This window comes from Myotis yumanensis, unplaced genomic scaffold (genome assembly GCF_028538775.1).
Source record: "Myotis yumanensis isolate MYYU_CA2020_CCGP unplaced genomic scaffold, mMyoYum1.0.hap1 SCAF_8, whole genome shotgun sequence".
In the NCBI taxonomy this organism is placed as follows: Eukaryota; Metazoa; Chordata; class Mammalia; order Chiroptera; family Vespertilionidae; genus Myotis; species Myotis yumanensis.
Genome location: NW_027223759.1, coordinates 19272403 through 19299476, shown reverse-complemented (window position 1 = coordinate 19299476; position 27074 = coordinate 19272403). Strand labels below are relative to the sequence as shown.

Here is a 27074-nt window from a genome sequence, read left to right as displayed (position 1 = left end):
TTTTAGGAAAAGAAAATTTGAATTTAGTTTCCACTGAGTGATTAATGATAATAAAATGTACTGAGTTATGAAAGTCTAATTGCTAGGTATCAGTTATTTGAGCAACTACTGAAGTGCAAATCCTCCTCCTCCTAGACCTCTGTTACCTTTAGACATAAAACATGGCCTACATTCAGAAATAGAAAGAGATTTCCAGGGTCTCAGAATATACCTGTAACAGGAATTAGGGCTAAGTTAACTGAATCCCTCCATTGTGTGATCAGAAATTCACTGTCCCTGACCACAAGATATGAAACACTCCAGCGAAAGGCAGTGCTCACCAAAGCATGGGTCCCAGCTCTCTCTGTGCTTCTGAAGAGACATATACCACGCTTCACTCATTATTCCTTCATCTGTAAAATGAGGCGATTGTAGCTGATTGCCCTTAACGTTCCTTCCAGACAGACTTAACGTTCTGGGATCCTGACTACCACCCACGCAGACACGCTCTTCCTATGACCTTTGAAGTGATCCTGCTCTACCCACACCTTACACACTGTCAGGGCTGCCCAGGTGACTTTGCTTTGGGCAGGCTCAGATTGACCTGGCTCTAGATTGTATTTCGTGGTTAATTTGAATATAGGAATCATTAAATTTTTTTTTTTAGTAATTTTTTAAAATTTGGCTGCAGAATTACCGTAGGTTCAGAAAGTACAACTGGGTTTTCTTTTCTTTAATTATGCAGCCGAAGGGTAGAACATTCTAAATGGTAATGCTTTCTACTTTCTATGTTTATGGCTGTTGTTGTTGTGCTGTGACGATCTGTTGAAAGTCATTTCCTCCTCCATGGTTTTGAGGGAACTTCACCTCGCTGCTGGCTGGAAGCATTTTGGTGGACATGTCAGAGATGAAGCTTAGATGGGAAGGAGCCCTTCTGTGTTGGAGTCTTACATGCCCACCTTGTTCCTACTCCTTATTATTCTTTAAATATATTTTTATTGATTTCAGAGAGGAAGGGAGAGGAAGAGATAGAAACATCAATGTTGAGAGAGAATCATTGATCTGCTCCCTCCTGCATGCCCCACACTGGGGAACCAGCCCACAACTTGGGCATATGGCCTGACCGGGAATCAAACCGTGACCTCCTGGTTGATAGGGCGATGCTCAACCACTGAGTAACACTGGCCAGCCTGTTACTACTCTTTAAAAAAGAGTAGAGGTCCAGTCCAGCCCATTGACCATAGAGGAGATTTAGGGGCGAGGAGACTGGCATTTCCTCTCAGTACACAGCTTATCCACATGTCTAGTTTGCTCGGTGATTCGTGACTTGCATATGTGACTCCAGGAATATGGGAGAAGAAAGGATCAGCAGGTTACCAGTAGATTGTCTCTGAGCCTTGCCCTGTCTGTTCCTCCGACCAAGGACCTGTTGAGTCGTTTAAACTAATAGAAGATAAGAAGCAGTTGGTGTGTCAATAAACAACTAGGAAGGCACAGAGCTTAGCAAACTAAACAGGAAAAAAGAACTGAGTCGCAAACCCATAAATGTTTAACTTCTCCAGGGTCACCATTACTGGAAATTATTCATTTTGACCTTATTTTAAACTAGTTCTTAAAGTATGATTTGTATCATATCTTTACTTAACTATTTTATTGCTAGGCCAATCATATTGAGTAAGAGAAGGAGTAAAGTTTTCTCCATAGTAATTGTTCAGTTTGGATAATTTTAAAAGTTTTACGGACCTACTAGTTTTGAAAGGATTATCAGAATTTTAAGTTTAAATGGTGGAAATGGTTTTTTGTTTTCCAATCATATGTAGAATAAGCTTGAGTATAGTGATAATAGGCATTTAGTTGACCTTACAAGTAGTGGACACAGGCTCTCTACTTCCTGGACAAGAATGTGCTAAATGCGTGACCTCCCCTTTGTGTTCAGTGCAGTTCCCTTGAAGGGAGCTATGCCACAAGCCTGACATTGAAAACAGAATTTCAAACCAGTGCTTGTAGTTTTAGAAAGAAAAGAAACTTCTGCCCTAGCTGGTTTGGCTCAGTAGATAGAGTGTTGGCCTACGGACTGAAGGGTCCCAGGTTTGATTCAGGTCAAAGGCATGTAGCTCGATTACAGGCTCAATCCCTGGTTCCTGGTTGGGGCACATGCAGGAGGAAACCAATCGATGTGTCTTTCTCATCATTGATGTTTCTCTATCTCCCTCTCCCTTCCTTTCCGAAACCAATAATATATATATACCAATAACATATATAAGAAACTTCTGTAGGTTTGCTCCATCACTGAGTTGAAAATCACTAAGTCACCTTTACTCTTCCCTCCCTTCTCCTTTATTAGCCTCTTGGTCAGTGGTTCTCAACCTTCCTAATGCCACGACCCTTTAATACAGTTCCTCATGTTGTGATGACCCCCAATTTCATGGTTACAAATTGAACATAATTAAAGCATAGTGATTAATCACAAAAACAATATGTAATTATATATGTGTTTTCCGATGGTCTTAGGCGACCCCTATGAAAGAGTCGTTCGGCCCCCAAAGTGGTCGCGACCCACAGGTTGAGAACCGCTGCTCTTGGTGGATATGGGCGCATGATTAGGCTTAAAGGTGGGCAGGAAAGTTTATTTCTGTTGCCTTTCTAAAACTTCATCTTAATAGACACTTAATCATCATCAATTTTTTTAAATTAAAGCTTTTTTAGGGCCGTGTTAGGTTCATAGCAAAATTGAAAGGGAGATTTCCCTTATGCTCCCTGCCTCCACACATGCATAGTTTATTGTCAATATCCCCACCAGAGTCATGCATTTGCTACGGTCGGTGGACTTAATGTGGACATATCATTGTCACCTAAAGTCCATGGTTTAGGCTAGGGATCATTATGTATTTCCATAGCATCATAAACTTTTCCCCCTCAGAATCATGATTGCCAAACTAAGTAAAACACCTACCAGGTGTCTCTTTATATGAGGAAATTATAGTAGGATTCCTGGGAAGGATCAATATTTAAACAATCTTATGCTAATTATTGTAAATAATGTAAGGACACAATATTCCTATAGTTACTGATTTGCATGGAAGTAGTACTTTAAATCATCACATCTGTAAAACTTTGCTTCAGTGTTTATCGTCCAAAACTCATTTGCATTTGGAGCATCTTTTTTTAAAATATATTTTTATTGATTTCAGAGAGGAAAGGGGAGGGAGAGAGAGATAGAAACATCAATGATGAGAAAGAATCATTGATTGGCTACCTCCTGCACACCCCTTACTGGGGATTGAGCCTGCAACCCAGGCAGGTGCCCTTGACCAGAATTGAACCTGGGACCCTTCAGTCCACAGACTGATGCTCTATCCACTGAGCCAAACTGGCTATGACAAAGTATTTTATTTTTTTTATAACCTTCACATAAAGATATTTTTCCATTGATTTTTAGAGGGAGTGGAAAGGAGAGGGAGAGACAGAGAGAGAAACATCAATGCGAGAGAGACACATCGATTCGTTGCCTCCCACACATGCCCCTACCAGGGCCAGGAATCCAGCCTGCAACTGAGGTACAAGCCCTTGACCAGAATCGAACCCAGGACCCTTCATTCCGAGGGCTGATGCTCTATCCACTGAGCCAAACCGGCTAGGGCTATGAGCATCTTCATGAACAGAAAGAGTGACTCAAAGAGGGCCATGCTATTGGCTTCTGCCAACTGATTAGAACAAACATGCCATGTTCTGGGAAATACATACTATTTTAGAATGGAAAACTGAGAATTTTGTACATGAATTGTGGAATTCATATGGTTTGGAAATACTTCTAGTAAATGAATTTAAGATTCAAAAAATACTTGTTAGTCTTCAATCAATGTTGAATTATTCCCAGTGTGAAAGTAAATATATTATTCTAGAACTTGTGTGTCTACACAGATTTGCAAGTTATGTATTTTTTTGGCTAAAGAAAACTTTATTTTCAAAGAGAATTTAAAAGCAGAGATAATTTTGAAATCAACATATTATTTTCTAAGAGCTTTCAGAAAACCTACATCTGTTGATCTGGTGAAGTGTTTTATTAAACGCCCCAATTTTTGCTCTGTTTGACAGAATGGCCGTTAGAAATTCTTAGAAAGGTTATCATAAGGAACTTTACTTTTATTTCTAATAAGTTGAACATTGATTGATGTCATCAGAAGACAGTGTTTAGGAAAAAGATAGTGTTCTGTTCTGCTAGCGTAAGTTATTCAGCTTATTCATTATTACCCTGAAGTGAGTCTGCACTATTAAGACATTAATTACACTTCCCTTATTTTGCTTTAAAAACAGAACTAAAACCATACTTTAAGTCAATATGTGGAAATATTAAATTTAGTGTGTCCTGCAAAATGTCATTTTAGTTGATAGCTGCTCTAGAAAAAATTTTTCTCTTAATAATTTGACCAAACAATAGTATGATTTGTAGAGGGTAATTACTGTATAAAAATAAAATAACATTTTTTCTCAAAATGATAAGAAGTTTACAGATAGTATGTGCATTTAAAGATAAGAAATAAAACTGTCTTTAACAAGTACTTTTGTCTATTTGTCTAAGAGTCTACCCTATTTAGGAATGTGTTTGTTTTACATCATGCCATATGGCCTTTGGAATGCTGTGTTCTTCTTAGGTGGCAGATTCATTCTTGATGAAAGCTTCCACAAACCAGAATTTGCTTTAAGGAAGCTAAATATAATAAGTAAATGAAATCTGTAGGTAGTCCGTATTATGTTATTTGTATTACGACAGTTCCACAATTTCTTATAATTCTTACTTTGAAAATGGAGAAGAAAGCAAGCTAAGAGGCATTTTTAAAAAATGTATTTTATTTGTCATGAAAAGTTCTAATTGCAGTTCTCTTGATAAGCTATAATTTATCAGCTAAAAAAGGGATTTGATGCTGTTTCCAATGTCAATATGTAAAAGGTAGATTCCAGATCATTCTTATTATATTCACATTTACTGATACTCCAAACTATTTTTAGTGATGCCGTCCATGTGCACTGAATTTTAAGTTGAAGTGAATGAACAGCTAAGATAACCAAATCTCACATTTTCATCTTCAGGTGGGTCTGGTCCTGTCCAGGTAATCATCACGGAGACCCCCAGCCATCCCAACTCTCACCCCATCCAGTGGAATGCTCCCGAACCATCCCACATTACCAAGTACATTCTCCGATGGAAACCTGTGAGTATGCCTCTCAGAAACTTGGACACTGAGTCTCCTGAAATTGACAAATGCTGAAATTCTTTTCCTTCAAATTTTGAGCTGATAGATCTGATTAACTATCCATATGACATTTATATTTATTTTGTGACAAAACAATATGTGATCAATTGACATACAGACTTAGCTTTTCTGATATTTAGAAAAATTTATTTCTTTATGTTAAAAAGATCTTCTTAGCAAGGACTTAGGAATAATCATGCTTAAAATTATCCTTCCCCAACATGGGAAGAGAATTTAAAGTTTTCATACATTTTATAACTGTATCAAAGGATAAAAACGATTGCTGTTATTTTCATCGTTTGGAGAAAAACAACAGCTAAGTTAATATCTTTCTCTTTTATTTTACTTTATAAGTGATCATTTCTTAAAATCTGACTTTTGACCCTCTGAAGTTCTTTAGATAGATTATGCCACATCATCTCCAAATATTCTTCCTTGTGAATATTTGTGTGATATTTTTATTTTTATTTAAATTTTTAGAAAAATTCTCCAGGCCGTTGGAAGGAGGCCACCATTCCAGGTCACTTAAACTCATACACCATTAAAGGCCTGAGACCTAATGTGGTATATGAGGGGCAGCTCATAAGTGTCCAGCAATACGGCCACAAAGAGGTGACACGCTTTGACTTCACAACCACGAGCTCCGTGACCAGTACGTACCCCAGCCACCCTGTCTGTGCCTCATTGTTTCTCCGGAAGCTTTTCCTCTTGATTCATACTCTTCCAAGGATCACACTCACATTTAAAAAAATTATATTCTAGCCAAACCGGTTTGGCTCAGTGGATAGAGTGTTGGCCTGCAAACTGAAGGGTCACAGGTTCGATTCCGGTCAAGGGCATGTGCCTTGGTTGCGGGCACATCCCCACTGGGGGGTGTGCAGGAGGCAGCTGATCGATCTCTCTCATCAATGTTTCTAACTCTCTATCTCTCTCCCTTCTTCTCTGTAAAAAATCAATAAAAAAAAAAAAAAAAAAAAGAACAGCGGTTCTCAACCTGTGGGTCGTGACCCTTTAAAAAAAATTATATTCCAGCCCTACCGGGATTAGCTCAGTGGTTGGAGGGTCTGACCGTGGACTGAGGGGTCCCTTGTCAAGGGCACATATCTTGGTTGCAGGCTCGATCCCCGGCCCCAGTCGAGGTGCGTGCAGGAGGCAACCAATCAATATGTCTCCTTCACATCAATGCTTCTCTCTCTGTGTGTCTTTCCCCCTCCCTTCCACTCTCTCTGAAAATCAATGGGGAAAAATATTCTCGGATAAGGATTAACAAAATAAAGTTATGTTCTACAGGTGATAGTAGATTTTCTCGATGGCTAAGGCTGTCTCTCCCCTTTCTGTGACTCTAGGCAACACCGTGACAGGAGAGACAACACCCCTTTCTCCTGTCGTGGCCACTTCTGAATCTGTAACTGAAATCACAGCCAGCAGCTTTGTGGTCTCGTGGGTCTCAGCTTCAGACACTGTGTCAGGATTCCGTGTGGAATATGAGCTGAGTGAAGAGGGAGACGAGCCACAGTACCTCGGTAAGCTGAAGTGTTGTGGTGACAGGTTGGGAGTGGGGAGCCCTGCTTAGGAGATGGCGCCCAGGCAGGGGGTCTGTGAGCTTCGGAACTAGTTGACAGCTCGGTCTGAACAATACCTTCCAGTATGAGAAAGGGAAACGACCGACCCTTTCTAGGATTGCCCTGGGCTTTTCCTGAGCCAGCCTCACGGCTTCCTGGTCCCTGATGTGAGCTGCATGACGTGTTTGCCCAGACACTAGTTGCTAGGATGAAGATGGTGGTAGAAAATGTTAGCTTTGGGGGTGTACAGTAACCTCATTTGCGCTTTTCAAAAATCTCATGTTTAGGGGCCTTTTGAAAACTTGATTGTCGAATAATCTGTATACTGAAAAACACACAGATCATAAATATAGAGCTCAGTGAATTTTTATAAAGTGAATACACCCACCTGACTACACCCACCCCACTTCCCATCACCCCTACTCATAACCACTGCTCTGACTTCTAGTTACTTTGCTTACAAGAGGACTATGGCCACACATTTAGGGGTGGGTTACAAAAATTATGCATCTTTAGAGAACAAATTTGAAAAAATGAAAAAGTAGAAAGAAAAATTATCCCATTGTGCATTGATAATTATTAAGTATCCATGAGTACATTTCCTTCTAGTCTTCCCCTGCCCCATCATGAATGTATCACTTTTAAAATATTCTTCTCCTGGGCTGTGAAGTCATTTGAGGGACTGGTATCCTTGATTAGTAACCTTTCCTTTTTATTTCAAAGACCTTCCAAGCACGGCCACCTCTGTGAACATCCCCGACCTGCTGCCCGGCCGAAAATACATTGTGAATGTCTATCAGATATCCGAGGAAGGAGAGCAGAGTTTGATCCTGTCTACCTCACAGACCACAGGTACATGTGTACCACCTGGTGTCAAATAGTCTTTTTTTGTAAAGCAGACCTATAGCAGTCTTTTCTGACTGTTTTTCTTCTTTTTCTTTTGTTAGCACCTGATGCCCCTCCTAACCCTGCTGTGGACCAAGTTGATGACACCTCAATTGTTGTTCGCTGGAGCAGACCCCAGGCACCCATCACAGGTCAGCTCAGCTTCCTCTTCTTGGCTGCCATGTTAATCGTGATGGCATGAGAAAGGGGTGAGGGAGCAGATTCTGGTCTGAGGATCGGAGTATCACTGTAATCTCCTACATGATTGCTAGCCTAGGGTAGCGGGGTGTGTGTGTGTAATATTAATTAAGAATGTGATTCTTTTCAAGTCTTCCAGTTCTACTTTCTTTTGGATCATTTACCCTCAAATCCATTTTATCAACCCCTACACATGCACACACACACAGACACACACACACACACACACAATCTCTAAAGCCACTTTATTGATTCTTGAAATCAGGCATTCCCATAGTAGAAGGGGTATAATTTTTTTGAAAATCTCACTCTAAGAATTATCCTTAATGAGGTAGCTGAATTTCTTTCGTACTTAAGCTCATTTGATGACTCTACTGTCTCTGAAGTTCCTAACGGCACAGACCGTGCTGGGTGGTGCTGTGCTCGGGGTGGCTCCCTAATTGCTTCCATCTAGCCCAGCCATGGGCAAACTACGGCCCACAGGCTGGATCCGGCCCGTTTGAAATGAATAAAACTAAAAAAAAAAAAAAAAAGACCGTACCTTTTTATGTAATGATGTTTACTTTGAATTTATATTAGTTCACACAAACACTCCATCCATGCTTTTGTTCCGGCCCTCCGGTCCAGTTTAAGAACCCATTGTGGCCCTCGAGTCAAAAAGTTTGCCCATCCCTGATCTAGAGCGTAAAAAGAAAACCCAGTTTAACAGGACATTTATGAAAGCTCTCGGGTCTTCAAGAATATTTATTATTAAAGCGGTTTGCATGGCTGTTCCTATCTCTGTACTAAATGGTTCTTAAAAGGTGTGGCGGCATTGAAAGGGTCGACTTTCTGAGAACCACTGCTTCTTAGCTAACGGAGCTTACTTTTCCTTCATGGATCTGTAGGATACAGAATCGTGTATTCACCCTCAGTTGAAGGCAGTAGCACAGAACTCAACCTTCCTGACACTGCCAACTCCGTCACCCTCAGTGACCTGCAGCCTGGCGTTCAGTATAACATCACCATCTATGCTGTGGAGGAAAATCAAGAAAGTACTCCTGTCTTCATCCAACAGGAAACCACTGGCGTCCCTCGCCCAGGTAACTTAGAGACACTTCCCATGCTATCTTATCTCCTAGGATTTAACAAGGTAACAGCTTTAATCTTCATTTTGGTAGAGCAGCAATTTTTATCTCATGGCATACATAAACTAATTACTAAAATTCTGCATACCAGAAAATGTCTTTTTTGTTAATCTGCCCCCGCCCCCCCCCCCAAAAAAAATAGGTATAATTTTGATTTATTCACACCGGACAGCTATTGTTGTATTGGCTGGTGTCATATTTTTATTTGACAGTCTAAGGGAAAAAGAGGTCAGTGCCCCTACCTAAATAGTCAGGTATTGCATGTTTTAAAAATTCTTGTGGCATACAATTGGAAATCGCTGTGTTAGAGGAACAGAGCCATCCTTGAATTGTGTTCATTCTGTTAGCCTGCTTGGGAGGACCAGGAGTGTAAGAAGAAAGAATAATTGTCTCGGGCGGGGGAGTGGTGGGGTATCTCTGTCAGCAGTTCCTGTATGTTAGTAATCATAGATTAGTGTATTCCTAAATTTAGGAAATTTGGCTGAAATGTCCTCATTATAAAACAACATCAAAGCTGGCTATTGACTTTCCTGATTAAAAAAACTTGACACCATGAAGCCTTTGTATTTTTCCTAGTAACTTAAGGGGTCAGTTCATCTATTGCTCTTAAGTATCATACAGTGATTCAGTAAAATGAAAATTACCACATATTTTTCTGTTGTCTCAGTGAGGTGTTTTGTTTTTTTCTGCATGTTCATTGTAAACCCCTTAGTAAGACACTTCACATGCTGGAACCTCACCTGCTTACTGACATATTTGAAATAAAACCTTCAAATGTCAGATGAAAACAGTAGGACTGAACCATAAAAATATAAGCAAAAATAGCATAGCCTCTGGCTAAGAGATGAAGCTTAGTGTTGCTCTGGGATGAGAGGCCCTTGAGTTGCCTCATGCAACTCAGGAAACTGGCTTTTTAAAAATAATCTTCAGCCGGAATTGTAAATGACCAGTTGGTTCTTGTCTTTCAGATAAAGTTCCTCCTCCCCGGGACCTGCAGTTCGTGGAAGTGACGGACGTGAAGGTCACCATCATGTGGACACCCCCTGATAGTGCAGTGACCGGTTACCGCGTGGACGTGATCCCCGTCCACCTGCCTGGAGAGCATGGACAGCAGCTGCCCATCAGCAGGAACACCTTTGCAGAAATCATGGGGCTGACCCCCGGGGTCACGTATCACTTCAAAATCTTTGCCGTGAACCACGGCAGGGAGAGCAAGCCTCTAGTAGGAGAACAGACAACCAGTAAGTCCTGCTCCCGACCTCACCTCCACCTCAGTCTCCACTCTCACTGCCAACCTGGGATGTGTGTGCACATACCATTTACTCCTCCATCTACAGTTAGAAAGAGGAAAATGCTCAGCCAATAAGGGACATCAGAGTGGACAGAAAGCACATTGAACTCCAAAACAAAACTCGCCAAATGGTAATCCATTTCCCAAATACATGTACCAGTGAAATGGCACTAAGAGAGGGGAACTTAAGAGAACCTAATTTTCTTCTTAATGGAGGTATGGATTGAAAATTTGAGTGCATTTTTGTGTAAGTAAATATATCAAGATCCAGCTCCAGATGTAACCTAAAACGTTTGTAGTAGAGTTGTTTACAAATAATATCTATGAGTTTGCTTCTGTTCTGTTTGTTTATTTTGTTTTTTAAATTTCACATGTAAGTGAAATCATCTGGCATTTGTGTTTGTCTGACTTATTTCATTCAGTGCAGTAACCTCTAGATCCATCCATATTGTTGCAGATGGCAAGGTGTCATTCTTTTATTATAGCTAAGTCATACTACATTTTATATGTGCACCACTTCTTTATCCACTCATCTTTTGATGGAGACTTAGGGTGCTTCCATATGTTGGCTATTGTAAATAATGCAGCTATGAACATATGGTGCATGTCTTTTCGATTTAGTGTGTTGGGTTTCTTCAGATAAATACCCAGTAATTGCTAAAACAGTTAGTGCTTTTTAGGCATCAGGTCCTCTGCTCAGTTCTTTAGGAGCTTTATTACCCTATTTAATCCTAGTGTTGACGTAATGAGGAAGGTCTTATTGTTACCCTTTTTGGGTACATGAAGAAACTGAGGCTTAGAAAAAAATTCGGTAGCTTGTGAGGTCTCAGGTCTAGGAAGGGATGGAGCTGGATGGACAGGTTCATGCTTCCAATTATTACACCTAACTACTTTGTAGACATTTCCTGCCTCTTAAAAGTATTTTAAATCACTGCAGGTTAACTGCTACTTATCATACTCAAGAAGAGAACTCACAACTTACTAGTATGTGATTCTTCCCGTTAGTGCAAACTCGCCAGTATCCTGCCATGATTCTGAAGTTCTGAGTCTATGTTATAATTATCGTCTAACTAGAATCCTGTGAAAATTACTTTTATTTCCCCATCAAAGGACTATTCATTTAATAAATGCAGAACATACTGTTTTTGTTCCATGTGGAGCTTTCTTCTTGCCCTCGTTTATTTGGTTTATTCCTCTTAACTTTTTGGCTCAGCAAATTGTTGTGTTTACAAGTGTTGTGTGTCTTTTTTTTAATGCCATCTCTATAATGTTAGTATCATTCCGGAGGGTAATGAGGAAGTCATGCTGGAAAATTAGACTTTCCACACAATCACAGCCATGTAAAAAAGGTCAGCAATTTCTCATGACTGACACAGAATTTTACAAAGTATGTAGCATTCACTCTCTTAATGGCTCAGTATTTCCAAGGTTTTGACGTATATTGTTTCAACCTTAAGAAAACTTTAGAAAGTTCAAACTATAGAATTTCAGTGTGATAATTACTGAGGTTCAGATATGTCTTGATGTGCTTTATCCTTTTTTTCTAGAATTGGATGCTCCCACTAACCTCCAGTTTATGAATGAAACTGATTCGACTGTCATCGTGACCTGGACTCCGCCTCGGGCCCGGATTGCCGGGTACCGACTGACCGTGGGCCTGACCCGGGGAGGCCAACCCAAGCAGTTCAATGTGGGGCCCTCCGCCACGCAGTACCCACTGAGGAATCTGCAGCCTGGGTCCGAGTACACGGCCACCCTCGTGGCTGTGAAAGGCAACCAGCAGAGCCCCAAAGCCACTGGAGTCTTTACCACTCGTAAGCCCAAATTCAGTGTCTTTTCTTAGTGATGCCATTGGTTCTCACCTACAGTTACATTCTCTGTTCTTCATCCATTTTTTTAAAAAGCTAACTGAAAAAACTTAGTGCAAGATTTAAATAAGAAATAAATTTTTAATATATTTTTTATAGATTTTAGAGAGAGAGGATGGGAGAGGGAGAGAGAAACATCAACGTGAGAGAGAAACATTGGTTGCCTCCCGCATACACCCTGACTACATATTGAACCTGCAACCTGGGCATGTGCTGTATCTGGGAATCAAACCGGTGACCTTTCAGTGCACAGGACGATGCTCAACCAACTGAGCCACACCGGCCAGGGCAAGAAATAAATTTAAAATAATTTTTTTTTTTTTAATATATTTTATTGATGTTTTACAGAGAGGAAGGGAGAGAGATAGAGAGTTAGAAACATCGATGAGAGAGAAACATCGACCAGCTGCCTCCTGCACATCTCCCACTGGGGATGTGCCCGCAACCCAGGTACATGCCCTTGACCGGAACCGAACCCGGGACCCTTGAGTCCGCAGGCAGACGCTCTATCCACTGAGCCAAACCGGTTTTGGCATTAAAATAATTTTTTTAAAGACTTAAAGTAGTGCTACTCATCATGTGGTCCATGAACCAGCTGCTGGTCCTTGAACTGTTTGTGACTGGACAGTAAGGAGCTTGTGCCGGAATGTAAATCGTGAAGCACACTGTTGAATCCAGTTGATAATTTTTTGAGGCAAAATTTTCTTGACGAGAGAAACAATGCGTTAAGTTACATATGTTGGCAGGCTCCTTATTTGCTCCAGGACTAACATGGAGTAACATGGTTTAAAGCACCCACTTATTTGAAAATTGAATTCTATTGTAGTAAGTGAATTTACCAAATACTAGTTAAGGCAAGAGAAGATCAGCACCTATGTCTACATGCTACTACTTTGGGTATTGAATGACAGCAGTAAGTGTAGGATAAAAATAGCTACCGAGTGAACAATCACCAACAGAACAAAAGCAAGGAAATGATTTCTTTGCAAGTGTTGCTGCAGCAGATTAAAGTGCTCCTGCAGAACAGAATAGCTTTTTTAAAAAAGAATTTAATCTTTCTTAAATTTCTCTTGAAATTCCACAGAAGGAAAAATTCTGACAGTAATTTTTGGTCTGTCCTTTAGGTCAATTCTACAGAAAAGTGGCCTTAAATCTCTCATTTCACAATGAAAGCCTGTCTTCATAAACTGACTTCTACTAAACACATTCTCATTCAAACTACAAAGAATTATGAGAGCCCTTATTTCTAGCTGAGCATTATTTATTTTTAACTTGACATTTTGAATTAGAAGAGCACCTAACATAACACTTTTTTTAGCATATATATATACAACTATGAACTAGTTTGCCATTTTCATAAAGCTCTCAACAAATTTTCTCTGACTAAAAATATAGATGTTAAAAAGCATTCAAAAGTGAATATAAGTTTAGTTCAAAAGCAACTATGGAATTTACCTCCCAAAGAAATTGTCTATAAATATTTCCCTATAGGAATTTATAATTTACCAAAAATTTACTTCCATTTAAATTCAGTGTATGGAGTTTGGCTAGTGAAGGCTTCTACTTAAGTAATTGCTGTTCATCAGCAAGTAAAATCCGCTTTTTATTTGTAAGTCTGCCTTACAATTTTGCTATTTTATATTACATGTTACTGAGATACCCTGAAATCTATTAACATGAAACCAGTGTCTTGATATTCTTATAACTATAGGTTTCATATAGATGTCCTTCACTGCAATGGCATAAAGGCCTCAGTAGATGTAGTCTTTTACTGACTGCATATGATTCCACAATTATATAAATATATCAGTAAATGTAGAATTATCTAGTTATCATTTTTACTCCTGCACGTAAGATGCATTTCATGTGGTCTCTTTCATTGGATAGGGTGCCAATAAAAGAAAAAGAATTTTTATTTTTAAAATATATTTTATTGATTTTTTTACAGAGAGGAAGGGAGAGGGATAGAGAGTTAGAAACATCGATGAGAGAGAAACATCGATGAGCTGCCTCCTGCACACCCCCTACTGGGGATGTGCACGCAACCAAGGTACATGCCCTTGGCTGGAATTGAACCCAGGACCCTTCAGTCCGCAGGCTAACGCTCTATCCACTGAGCCAAACCGGTCAGGGCAAGAAAAAGGATTTTTAATGATACTAACAATAATTGAGTGGGGTAGGATGGGTCAAGATGGGCTATTTTAAACCTGTTAGGAGACTTTGATATATAGGACGTGTTATTTTTTGCTCTGCACAATATATTTACATATTGTCAAGATTAATTTTACTAGCTAGAGGTTACCATAGTACCTTGTACATAGTATATTTTTTAAAAAGTATTTAATAAATGATTGGCTGAGGAAAGAATGATGAAAACAGCTCAAACAAGCTTAGTTTTTAAAAAAAAAAACCCACGTAAGCAGGGAGTTTTACAACTTTTGTTGAACTTCCAGTACTCTCTGCGGCTATAAACATCAGCAGGGCTTGCAAATTTTTGAAATTGCTTTAAATTTCTGTAACTTTGTACTGTCTTACTAAGCTGAACCTTGGGAATAACTTTGCTAGGTTTTGCTAATTTTTTAAGAGCAACTGTTGGGGTGGGGGAGGTGTTTCTGGAGTGCGGGGCGGGGGGAGGAATTCCGTTTACTCCTTTATAAATCCGGTAAATTCATTCCTTTAACAGCCAGGCTGTTCTTCACCTAACAAGACCTGCCAGAACCACAGCTCCGACTTACAGTCACATCCTTTGTCTGACATCAGTTTGTAGGTTTGTGGTTTGGAGACTTTCCTGTAATGGTCTTCCCAGGCTGAGAGCGTCATCTCCAACCCGAGGAGCTTCTTGCTGGCTGGCTCAGGCGATAGGAAATTCCCAGTCGTAAAGCCCAAGGCAGTTGAGGAGAATGTAATTTGAAAAAGTTGTGGCTTTCACAGATGTTCAGTGAGAGAAGCTGACTGCTGACCGAATCGTTTCTTGTGGCCATTAACCTAGTCACACGGGGCCGGCTGTGGCATTTTGGCCAAGTCAGCAGCAGCTTAAGTGGGGTAAGATTTAAGAGACACTGGAAAGGGACCACGGGTCACTCACCCTAGTTTCCCGCCCCCTCCGCTCCCCGAATGCCATCAAAATGATAGCATACTTCAGAAACAGCTCGCTATATGTAGTGAGCCATTAGAATAGTCACTGCAGAGTGGCCCACACACAATTTATTTCCCCCCACACACAATATTTTAAAAACACACTTTTAAAAAATCGCACATTAAAATCCAAACTGGAAAAATAAAAAAGAAGAAAAAATTGTAATAGCGGGTCTGAATTCCCACATGACAAAGGCAAAATAATTGACTGAAGCTGAGTGGAGACGGGCACTTCTCAGTCCCCGTATAGACGTGTAGTTCTGGAGGGAAACACTTGGCCTCGCCAGCCCTTCGTAATTTAGTATAAGTGCATTTAATAGCTTTTCTTCCTCCAGTAGGCACAGGATTTGGCTGGGCGGTAAAGAGGCAGCAACTGTAAACTAGGACCCAAACACGGGACCAGGACCATTAACACACTTAAAATCCTCGCATTTGACTCACTTACTCAGATGTCTTGGTTTCTGAGGCCGCACCTTCCCCAGAGCAGCCAGTTATCAGTGGTTCAGCCCATTCTACTTCAGAAATCTGAATTTATAAGAAGATCCCTAGGACTATTACAAATGCCTGTCTTAACTTTCTGTACTCCTCTTTTCCTTCTTCCTTTTTTTTTTCTTTTTTTTAAAGTAATACTTTCACTAAGAGAAATGACAGTGGTTTCAGAATGCTAGACTGTGTGAGTAAGCTTCTGTGATAATCCCTGATTCCAGTGGCAGAATATTAAATATCTGCAGTGTTGTTATTCTGAATGCTCACATACTAGTATTTAAGGACTCTTTAGAATTTATAAGTGTATCCATGGTGGCCAGTTTTGTTTAACTTTCTAATGTCATCCTTACTGCAACCAAAAATAATTAGCCATCCTCATGGAGTAACTCAGCACAAAGCTGTTTTTAGATCACCATCTAAAATTTAACATTGTTCTCAAATTAGTGATTAACCAGTTAACTGCCATGCATCCAAAATGGAAACCATCCCCATTTCTTCCGTATGTGCTGGGATATTTACAAATTTAAGTTACCATAATTTTCTTTACAAACCCAGAGATGTCACTAATAAGTCTGATTTTAAAATTGGGTGAGCAGAGTTGATATGTGAGGTTTGCGGCTATAGACGCTTATGGTGTACAAAGAGTTAAGAGCCAGAAGGATAATTAGTTGGTCGTGACCAGTTTTACATACTAACACTATCGGGAAATTTATTGTCCTCAAACTTAAATCCTAACTATGATGAAAAGACATAAACCTGCCTTGCAGCCAGAGCTCAGATGATCTGGGTAATTCATGGAAGACTGGGAAGCCCTGACCTACTCCAGATCCTCACCCAGTGCAGGGACAGGTGTTGTTTTCTGGATCCACCTGCTGATTCAACTGAGGTTCTGGATAAAAATACTGACTATCTGCATTCTGTGCAACCACCCGTGAGTCCAAGGTTTTGACATGTGCATTGATCCCATTTCACAGTGCAGCCCAGGGGCTCCATCCCACCTTACAACACAGAGGTGACTGAGACCACCATTGTGATTACATGGACGCCTGCTCCCAGGATGGGTTTTAAGGTAAATCATAGATGTTCTCATCTCTTGTGATACAGCCCTGAGGTGCCCCCACGTTTCTGGATGCAGCAGAAGTCAAGATGTTCAAAAGTCAGGAGATCTGGTTTTGTTTGTTTGTTTTTGATATGTATATATATAACATAGATAGATAGATAGATAGATAGATAGATAGATAGATAGATGATAGATAGATAGATAGATATACATATATATTTATTTATTTATTTCAGAGAGGAAAGGAGAGGGAATGAGAGATAGAAACATCATGATGAGAGAGAGTCACTGATTGGCTGCCTCTTACACTGGAGATCAAGCCCGCAACCTAGGCATGTGCCCTGAACGGAAATTGAACCTTGACCTCCTGGTTCATAGGTCGATGCTCAACCACTGAGCCACTTTGGCAGGGTTTTGTTACCTGCTTCTGTTCAGACCTCTCTGACCACATTGTCAGGGCATAACAATATTTGTGTCTCACTGGCTAGAAAGATGGGCGAAGGCAGAGAGAAAGTGCTTTGCAAAAGATAAAACATTAGCATGTAACTGTCACTGCTGTTATCTTATTTTCTCTATCCTTTCCCCCAGGGAACTACATTTAAAAATATAAAGGAAACTCCATTTGATGTTGCTCTAAATGGGTGTCAACAAGTTCATGAAAGCCCATTTAGAGAGACCAATTAAACTCAGAGTCATTTAAAAATCACATTATTATCCAATCGGTTTCATCTCAACTTGTTCTAAGCCCCTGTGGGTGAATCACTTAATAGAAGTTAAGATTAAGGTCTTCCCTGTAGATATACTAGTATGGATTCATGTTCTCTAAAGTGATAATATTAGGGGAGTGATGAATACAAATGAGTTGTTCAAAATAATTCTTTTTTTTTGCATTTTTATAGAGAAATATTTATTGGAAATCAAGACTAACTCCCCGTGGTTATTTGTTTAAGAAAATACACCAAAGTTTATTTCTTCTTTGAGCTGTACAAATGGTCATATTGATGATTAAGCTACTAAAATTTAGAGAAACCCTTTTTGAAGATTGCCAGCTTACCTTATAAATTTCCCTTAATAATGTCATGCTGACTTTCAGAAGCCTTATAACATACAAAGGATGTCTCTAGCGTTGAACATCGATGACACAATATTACTCAGGTTTTTGAAAGAAACTCTTAAAAGGATTTCAAATTATGGGCACATTTGTTTTAACTCTCCTTTTGTAACGTAAGATCCTGCAGTTGAAGCTCTGAACCTACTTCTATAAAAGGAGTGTTACAGGGGCTGGTACCCTAACTGGCAATTAAATGGTAATAACTCATTAAAGCAAGAGCTAGGGGATTCCTTCCAGTGAAAGAAAATGGTAATGAACTGCTGTGTGGCCCAAAACCCCTGTGTGTGTACTTACGGTTTGTAACGGGAGATGATTTATCTAGAAAAATAATAGGTAATAACATTTTCCTGGAGCCTTTCATTACAACCACCTTTGTGCAGTTTAGAGGACACCGCCCCCACCCCAGCCCCCCAGTACAGAGAATCCCCAGCTAAAGTATTTTAACTAAGATAAGGCTCCAACTCATTCCCCAGTAAAAGCACATTGTGCCATTCCTGAGTTCACAGTCTATGAAACGTAACCACAACCTCTCAGAAGACACCCAGCTCTGGAAAGATTTGTTCTTGGTGTTTATTTTGCTTTTCTTCTTCTAGCTGGGGGTACGACCAAGCCAGGGAGGGGAAGCCCCGCGAGAAGTGACTTCAGAATCAGGAAGCATTGTTGTGTCTGGCCTGACTCCAGGTGTGGAGTACGTGTACACCATCTCAGTCACCAGAGACGGGCAAGAGAGAGGCACACCCGTTGTCAACAAAGTGGTGACACGTAAGAGGAGTTCTTTGCTCTTTTTTCTTTTAAGTGTTTAAAACTGTTCCACTTTCAAAGAATAGCTGACATCAATATCCCTCACCCCCTTTATTGTAAAGAGAGGGAGGAAGGCAGAGGGATAGAGATAGAAACATCAATGAGAGAGAAACATCATTGATCGGCTGCCTCCTGCATGTCTCCTACTGAGGATTGAGCCTGCAACCTGGGCATGTGTCCTGACTGGCAATCAAACTGGTGACCTGGTTCATAGGTGACACTCAACCACTGAGCCACACCCGCCAGGCCAATATCACTTTTTACATATGATAATGGCATAGGGGAAAGATCTACCCCTACTTATATTATTAGCTGTTGCTAAATTTCAAGTAGCAAGTTCAATTCATGCCATATAGTCCATGGCATCAGAAGTGTCCTTTCCATGTCAAGAGTATTTATGAACTGGTAAGATGGGAAGGATTTCAATAGTATTGCAAAATCGTTGATCATAAAAAAATTCTGTCAGAGAATTGCTTTCCACCTTGGTTTCATAGTACAGCTTCTATATTTTTACTGATTCTTTCAAAAAGAGAGAATGGAAGGAAGAAAGGAAACATAAGGAGGGAGGGAAGCATTCCATAGGTCAAGTGTTTTGTGTTAGCTTTAACTTTTAATTTTCAATTATTTTTCCAGCTTTATCTCCCCCAACAAACTTGCACCTGGATGCCAACCCTGACACTGGAGTGCTAACAGTCTCCTGGGAGAGAAGCACCACCCCTGGTAAGTCTTCGAGGTATCAGAGGGCACGTGTAAGCAATACCTTTCCAAGACAAGGGTTGTGGAAACTGGTCCTTTCAGAGAAATGCAGGTTGAAAATGATAAGTACCTATCCCTCCATAAAAAGCACAGGAGGACATGGGTATGCATCATAGAGTGACAGGGAGGGTGTTTTACTGCATGTTTACTTAAATCACAGGAAAGAGGACAAGGCAGGTGCCTATTGAGCTCTCTAGGGAGTCATGAGGGCTGTGGAAAAGCATTCTGGAAGGTGGCTTTTGCCCAGTGGCATTCAAAATCGCCAAGCAAATAGTTGAAATCATACTGCATAATTTTTCTTTTATGAGTTACCACAGGTTCAAGTTTATTATTCAGTGAGCTTTCGCATATATTTTGTCATGAGTTGCACCACAAAAATCTAAGGGTGATGTAAGGTAGAAACGATCCACTTTGCAGAATGAAAAATTGAGACTAAGAAAAAACCTGACCTACCCATGGTCACAAATTATAAATGTTACAAAATTGGGATTGTAACTAAAGTTTGCCAGACCCTTTCTCACACCCAGCATCACATATTTGGAACCTAATTGTTTGTGTGTTTTTTTATGTATAGTCAGTACCAAGGAATTGTTTTCATGGAGTTCCATGACTATTCTTAAAACTTTGAATGTTGCCAATACCGGTTTGGATCAGTGGATAGAGCGTCGGCCTGCGGACTGAAAGGTCCCAGGTTCGATTCCGGTCAAGGGCATGTACCGGGGTTGCGGGCACATCCCCAGTGGGAGATGTGCAGGAGGCAGCTGATCGATGTTTCTCTCTCATCGATGTTTCTAACTCTCTATCTCTCTCCCTTCCTCTCTGTAAAAAATCAATAAAATATATATATTAAAAAAAAATAAAAATAAAAAAAAATAAAACTTTGAATGTAGCTTTTGTTTAAACTCCTTGATCACATATATTGAAATTTATCGTGAAATAGTTTTAGCTATAGTAATGTTCAAGTAGCATGATGTATGTACTGTGACTATGACAGGAGAGATTTTAGATATTCCTGACCTTTGCCAAGCCCATGTGAAAGTCTCTTTAAAAATGAAAAATGTTACCCAAAATGTAATTGTATTAGTTAATATTGGGTATATTACGAGAATCACTATTGAGATATCGGGATAGTCATAAATGAGAAAATTCTAAATTAAACAAAAACAGAAGTTCCAACTCACATTGATTTCACCCATAACTATTATACTTGTTACTTTAAGGGCCATATTTAGTTTATTATTTCACTAATTCTGATTTTAGAAATAGTTCTTACATTTGCTTAGGCATACAACTAAGAGAATTATCTCTGATTATCTGATCAATGTGTACAATCACACAGAATAAAACTAGCTCAACCTATCTTTTTTAATCTCCCTCTGAAATAGAGTGATTTTGGTGAAGTTTTCATTATCTGTGGAAACTTTGTTTCAGCCAAAGTGATGCTATTTCCAGCCAAGTGACTGAATTTGAAACTAAGTTGGCAAATTTCATGCATGTCAAAAGCTAGGTCCTTAATATTTAGTCTTAATGGATGTCCTTGCCTGCCTGTCTAGATGGTCACTGGCAAATGCAATGACCTCCGCATGTATTTCCCATCTGGTTGGATTTCCTTGTCTATACCTTTGTTTTCATCCTGTTTCTAATGGCAAAATAGGCCATCATTTCCTTGCCCTTTATTAACTTTAACCTAAATATACTTTCTCATTTACTTTAGTCTGTCCCTATAGATCGCTAGTCATCACTGTTTTAATTTGAATCTCTCCTCCCCCTCAACCCTCTTACTGCCTAACTTCTATGATTCCTGAAATCTTCATCAATTAATATTCTTTCTCTAGAATAAGTAGAGTCACTTCTTTCTCCCACTTTTTCTCCTTTTTTATTCCCTTCCTGTAAATTCCATAGTTAGACTTTGTATGTTAGGAGAGCCCGCTTTGGGGAATGTGCTTAGGGTTGAGAGTCATTTCATACTAAGCAGGTAAAATGGAATATTCCTCAGGTGTCAGGCAGATGATCCAGTAAGGACAATCAGGGTACAGGGTACAGTGGCAGAGGATCATGGAATTTTGAGGCAGGAAAGCCTTTGGTAATCACTTTCCCATCCCAAGATTTTCTTTAAACCAAGGATATTATTGCCTGCCTCAAAGGGTTGTTATAAGCACTAAGGACAGTAAATCCTTAATAAATGCCAGGTCCTTTCCCCATTCCCCTTTGTGGGTTCATCATTGGATTCTGGTTTAAAATGCTCTGGGTTGCAAATCCTTCCGGCAGTCACTAACTTACTCCTTTCTGTTTGCTGCAGACATCAGTGGTTATAGAATCACCACCACCCCAACGAAAGGCCAGCAGGGATATTCTTTGGAAGAAGTGGTCCATGCAGATCAGAGTTCCTGCACTTTTGAAAACCTGAGTCCTGGCCTGGAGTACAATGTCAGTGTTTACACTGTCAAAGATGACAAGGAAAGTGTCCCTATCTCTGATACCATCATCCCAGGTAATGGAAAAATAAGCTGTTATCCTCAGAATGGCAGCTGCAGTAAGAGTGGGGATTAACATCTTAATCCCCAAGTGGTTGAGTGTGTCAGATAGAGGTGGGATTGAATGCTGACCTCCCAACTGAACTCTTCAAAACCGAGAAGTCAAAGCAACAATTTGGACAAATGCTTGCTGTTAACACTGCTCACTGCCTGCTTCACTGGGAAGCTGTCTGTTGCGATGAGTATGTAATGGAGTGGCAACCGTGGCATTAACTCTGTCTGCTCACGTGGAAATATTACTAAAATGGTGTCACGTGTCTGTACTCAGTACTGACAGGCTAAAAGTAATATGGTAAATGCATCCCCTCAGTCCATTTGTGCCTGGTCTCACAGTCAGCTGCTGGCTGTTAAATAGTACCTGTCTCCATATGTAAGCACTGAAATAGCACCTGATAGACACATCCAATTCTTTCTGTTTCAAATCCTTCTTTTTTAAAAAATTGGGAAAAAAAGGAAAAGAAAAAGAAAGACCACACCTTCAGGGCATTCTTTCTTGTGGATTGAAACACAGACCTGAAAAGACCTATCCAGGGATAGGCTTGTTGTTTGTCCAAAATGGGACTGTGACAGATGAAAGCAGACAGATTGTGTTCCCCTTCGCGCATTTTGGTAGAATGCTTTTAGTCGTGCTAATTAAATAACTTTGATTATGAATTAAACACGATATTGGCACTGGCCTTGGACTCAGGCCTATCTGTCTTCCACCTGACTCTGCTTTTAGATGGCACATTTCACACCATATATTCATAATGTGTTAATATTATGGCCATATCTTGTCATGAGTTTTTGTATGGGGAGAAAATGAAAAAACTCATCAATCAAATTTTTAAACAAATCTTCCTGCAAGCTTTATTTTCCTACTAAAAAAATTTTGGATTTTTAAGACAACATTGCTGATACTACAGGTATTATGTCCAGATCCTACGGATGGTTTTGACATCCTAAACAGGCCTATAATTTTTAGGAGCCTGAGAAGTTCCAATTGTACTGTTTAGAGACATTTTCAAAATGCAAGAGAATCCCTAAGATTAGTGTAATTTGTTTGATTCTCACAGGGAAGCAAACTATTCAGGATGCTCAGAAATATTTCAGATAATTTGGAACAGACTGCATATTACCATCATTGCTTTAACATTCCATCAATTTTACTACTAGTAACCTGATGTACACTGCTTTATTTTTTTCCTCTTTTTTGCCTCTATTTTCCTTTTGCCCCCCTCCCTCCCCCTTTTGCTTTGTAACTCAATAGAGGTGCCCCAACTCACTGACCTAAGCTTTGTTGATATAACCGATTCAAGCATCGGCCTGCGGTGGACCCCGTTAAACTCTTCCACCATTATTGGGTACCGCATCACAGTAGTTGCGGCAGGAGAAGGTATCCCCATATTTGAAGATTTTGTGGACTCCTCAGTAGGATACTACACAGTTACAGGGCTGGAGCCGGGCATTGACTATGACATCAGCGTTATCACTCTCATTAATGGCGGAGAGAGTGCCCCTACTACACTGACACAGCAAACGGGTGAATGTTGAAAACTTCTGTGTTTGAGACACGGATGGTGTTGCATGCTGCCACCAGTCACTGGTTAAATATGGATGTTTTCATGGGAAAGCCAGCAATTTGCCAAAGATTAAGAGAAGGTGGTTTGGGGAGTAAGGAATCCAATGCAGATGCTAAACTGATTGGGTGAAGACATAATCAAGCAGTCTTAAGTAGACTTTCATTCAAAGCACAAATATATAAAGCTAACAAAATGTAGATATCTGATCTACAAATACAAAATGGCAAAGATTAATTGAATTTGCAGACCTGTGATTTTTTTAAATGATCTAACATGAATGCCAAATTGTATCATGAGCACCAGTTATTAATAAGAAAGTACTTCCAAAATGTGCTTCCTTTTACTCTTTGATCAACTCTACCATGTTCCTTCTTTGTAGCTGACTAAAAACCTATTGAAATTTAGGGTAGAGTGGAAAGGGGTTGTTTTGAGGTAGAAAAACAAAACAAAACTTTGGCACACTCTAAGTTCTATTGCTGTGGCGAGGTAAAGAAACTCCTCTTTAACCTCAGTCTGGGACAAGCATGCAACATTATAAACGTTCTCTGCCCTGCATGGTAAGGAACATGCTGAGAACCAATTTGCATGAACCCTCTTCACTTGTAAGTAGTAGTCACGGAATGGAATTGTAGCTCTCGTCCTCTCGTGTCAGGGGGACATCTAGGACCCTGTCTTCTTTTTGTCTGTGTGCATGTGTTTCTTTGGAAAGTACCGCTATGTTTCTCTTTGCTGTGTGGCAACTTGAGCCTCTTCAGCCTGGGATAAAATAATCTTCAGTGATGTTAATAATGTACTTAAAAGCAACATATTTGGGTGTCAATTAAAATTATTGTTTAAGATATATTGATGGCAGAAAGGTTAAAGGGGCCTAACAGTATGAGGTGTAGTGTTTTATTTTTAACAGTACAATTGACCCTTAAACAATATGGGGATTTAGGAGCACTGACTGCCACGCAGTTGAAAATCTATGTATAACTTTTGATACCCCCAAAACTTTATTACTAATAGCCTACTGTTGACTGGAAACCTTACTGATAACATAAACAGTCAATTAACACATATTTTGTATGTTATACAAATTATATACTATATTCTTACAGTTAAGTATGCTAGAGAAGAGAAAATGTTAAGAAAATTATAAAGAACAGAAAATACATTTAAAGTATTTTTAAAAATCCAGACAGACCCACACAGTTCAAACCTGTTTTGTTCAAGGGTCAACTATAGTTTACTCTCATTTAGATTAGATTTAGATTAGACTATGCATGATGATGACTTGTTTCCTTTATGCATGAAATATTGTTTTTACCTTTCCAGCTATTTCTGTTACCTTTCATTTTAAAATGATCTTAATTCAGTCTTCCTTCTTATTTGAAACCAGCTGTCCCTCCTCCCACTGACCTGCGATTCACCAATGTTGGTCCAGACACTATTCGTGTCACGTGGGCCCCGCCTCCATCCATTGAATTGACCAACTTCCTAGTGCGCTACTCACCTGTGAAAAATGAGGAGGATGTTGCAGAGTTGTCCATTTCTCCATCAGACAACGCAGTGGTCTTGACAAGTAAGAGGTCAAATGTATCTGTTCAATAAATACCAAGCATAAGGAAAGAATTCTGAGTTCTCAGGTGGGAGCAAATAAGATCAAAACAGCTACAATAGAAGCACAAACTAAACTCCAAATCTGACCTGAGGCTTTGTAAATTTTGAAAGATGTCATGTTTATTGTTATTTTAATACATCTTTCATATCTACAACTTTAAAAAAATCATAGTGGAAAACACCAGCAGTGAAGTTCAAAGACTTCAAATACGCTCTGCTTCCAAATAAGCACATTAAAATAATGTATGTCAAGAGAAATTACATGACTAAATTTGAATGTTTGGAGAGAAAATGAAAATTGAGAATAATGTCACTGTATCTATTTTATTATCTCTTTTTTTCCCAAGTGTCAGCAGGCAATCTGTTTAGCATCTGAAAACATGGAAACAGTGACTGGTTACTCAGGATAGATCAGGATGCTCTTTGAAGAAAGAGCCAGTTTGATTTGTACTTCAGAAAGAATCTGTTGGCTGGATTTTTCTTAAGGCTGAGGACTTAGAAAACAACTGACATGAAAATAAACAACAACAACCATTTATGGAAATTGCCTCTTTCCAGTTCCTACTCTTTTGAAATAGATATCGTTTATTAAAGAAAATATAAGTGGGCTGCAACATGGTGCTGTGTTTCAAGTCAATGTTGTTTTTCAGCATTTTCACTGTACTAGTTAAAAGACATATATAAGAACAGCCAAAGTTAAGACATAAGAGAGAAATAGTTCATATTTAGGTCCATTACCAAACGGTGGTCTAAAAACATTCTCTATGTTTCAGACATAGTATGACCATAGTTTTGGTTTCTCATCTTGTGGCTGAGGGCAAGAGCATCCCTGTATCTACCTATCAGCGGGAAGGTTGTTTCGATCTGGAGCACCCTGTGATCAGTAGCTATAACTTCACCCAATGCAGAAGCCCTGCTTCACGACCACCATCTGTCCCCATCATAGCCACAGATCTGTCACATGTCCATCCTGTGTTCTAAGACCTCATTCTAGATCCTACTCTAGATCTCAAGGTAGCCATTTCCCCCTAGAGCAGCAGTCGCCAACTGGTGGTCCGTGGACCCCTGGTGGTCCATGATTTCCAAAAGGTTGGCAACTGCTGGTTTAAAGAAACCTTTGGAGCAGCGGTCGCCAACCAGTGGTCTGTGAGGCCTGAAAGGTTGGCGACAGCTGCCCTTGAGTAGCCACTATATCCCATTTTACAGATGAAGCAATGGAGGTGCCCAGTGTTTAAGTAAATTGCCCCTGGCCAAGCAGAAAGGAGGAAAGTGGAGTCCAAGCTCCACCAGGGACCTCTGCAGAAAGGCTGAAGGGAAGATGATATGAAGGGAATGGGGATTTTTGAGTAGGAGGTCAATGGTTAGAAACCTTACTCTGTACCTTTATTCCTCAAAATAGGAAGATATCCAGGAATGTATATTTAAATTTTTTAAGTGTCTGCTCTGACCTTAATATGGCAGAACCAATCACTTTCCCTTTGGGGTGTGACTCTTCCAGTAAAGGTTAATTGTTAAGACCATGGGTCATGGTCTGGGTCAACTCCTGTAGGATCTTGGGCAAGTATGTCAAAGGAGATAACTTTATGCCTCAGTTTTCTTATTTGTAAAGTGGGAATAATTGTAAACCAATCTTTTGGAGGTAATGGATTTGTTCTTTAGTGTGGTGATGGTTTCACAAGTGTATACATATGTCAAAGCCTGTCAAACTATACACTTAAAATATATGCAGTTTATTATATGGCCATACAGCTGCTTTTAAAAACTAGAAGACTACCTCACTGGGTTATTCTGAGGAGTAAATGATAATCCACAGTGCCAAGGTCATTGTCAGCACATGACCCCAACAGACGTACTATTAAGTGGGT

At 39.8% G+C, this 27074-nt stretch overlaps 1 protein-coding gene across 12 annotated transcripts in view; it reads left to right on the top strand.

Annotated features, from left to right (window-relative positions):
- Window positions 1-27074, top strand: part of FN1 (fibronectin 1) — a 66187-nt gene that overhangs the window by 16272 nt on the left and 22841 nt on the right. For 6 of the 12 annotated variants that reach the window (XM_070422076.1, XM_070422079.1, XM_070422074.1 and 3 more), the window contains exons 13-26: window positions 5068-5189; window positions 5712-5883; window positions 6578-6754; window positions 7517-7645; window positions 7741-7830; window positions 8764-8958; window positions 9972-10244; window positions 11842-12108; window positions 16758-16852; window positions 18548-18716; window positions 19389-19475; window positions 21811-22002; window positions 23295-23567; window positions 24989-25171. In XM_070422076.1, the coding sequence (XP_070278177.1) occupies window positions 5068-5189; window positions 5712-5883; window positions 6578-6754; window positions 7517-7645; window positions 7741-7830; window positions 8764-8958; window positions 9972-10244; window positions 11842-12108; window positions 16758-16852; window positions 18548-18716; window positions 19389-19475; window positions 21811-22002; window positions 23295-23567; window positions 24989-25171 (2424 nt within the window). The remainder of the gene's footprint in view (window positions 1-5067; window positions 5190-5711; window positions 5884-6577; window positions 6755-7516; window positions 7646-7740; window positions 7831-8763; window positions 8959-9971; window positions 10245-11841; window positions 12109-16757; window positions 16853-18547; window positions 18717-19388; window positions 19476-21810; window positions 22003-23294; window positions 23568-24988; window positions 25172-27074) is intronic. The other 6 variants (XM_070422081.1, XM_070422078.1, XM_070422077.1 and 3 more) reach the window with 1 other exon arrangement.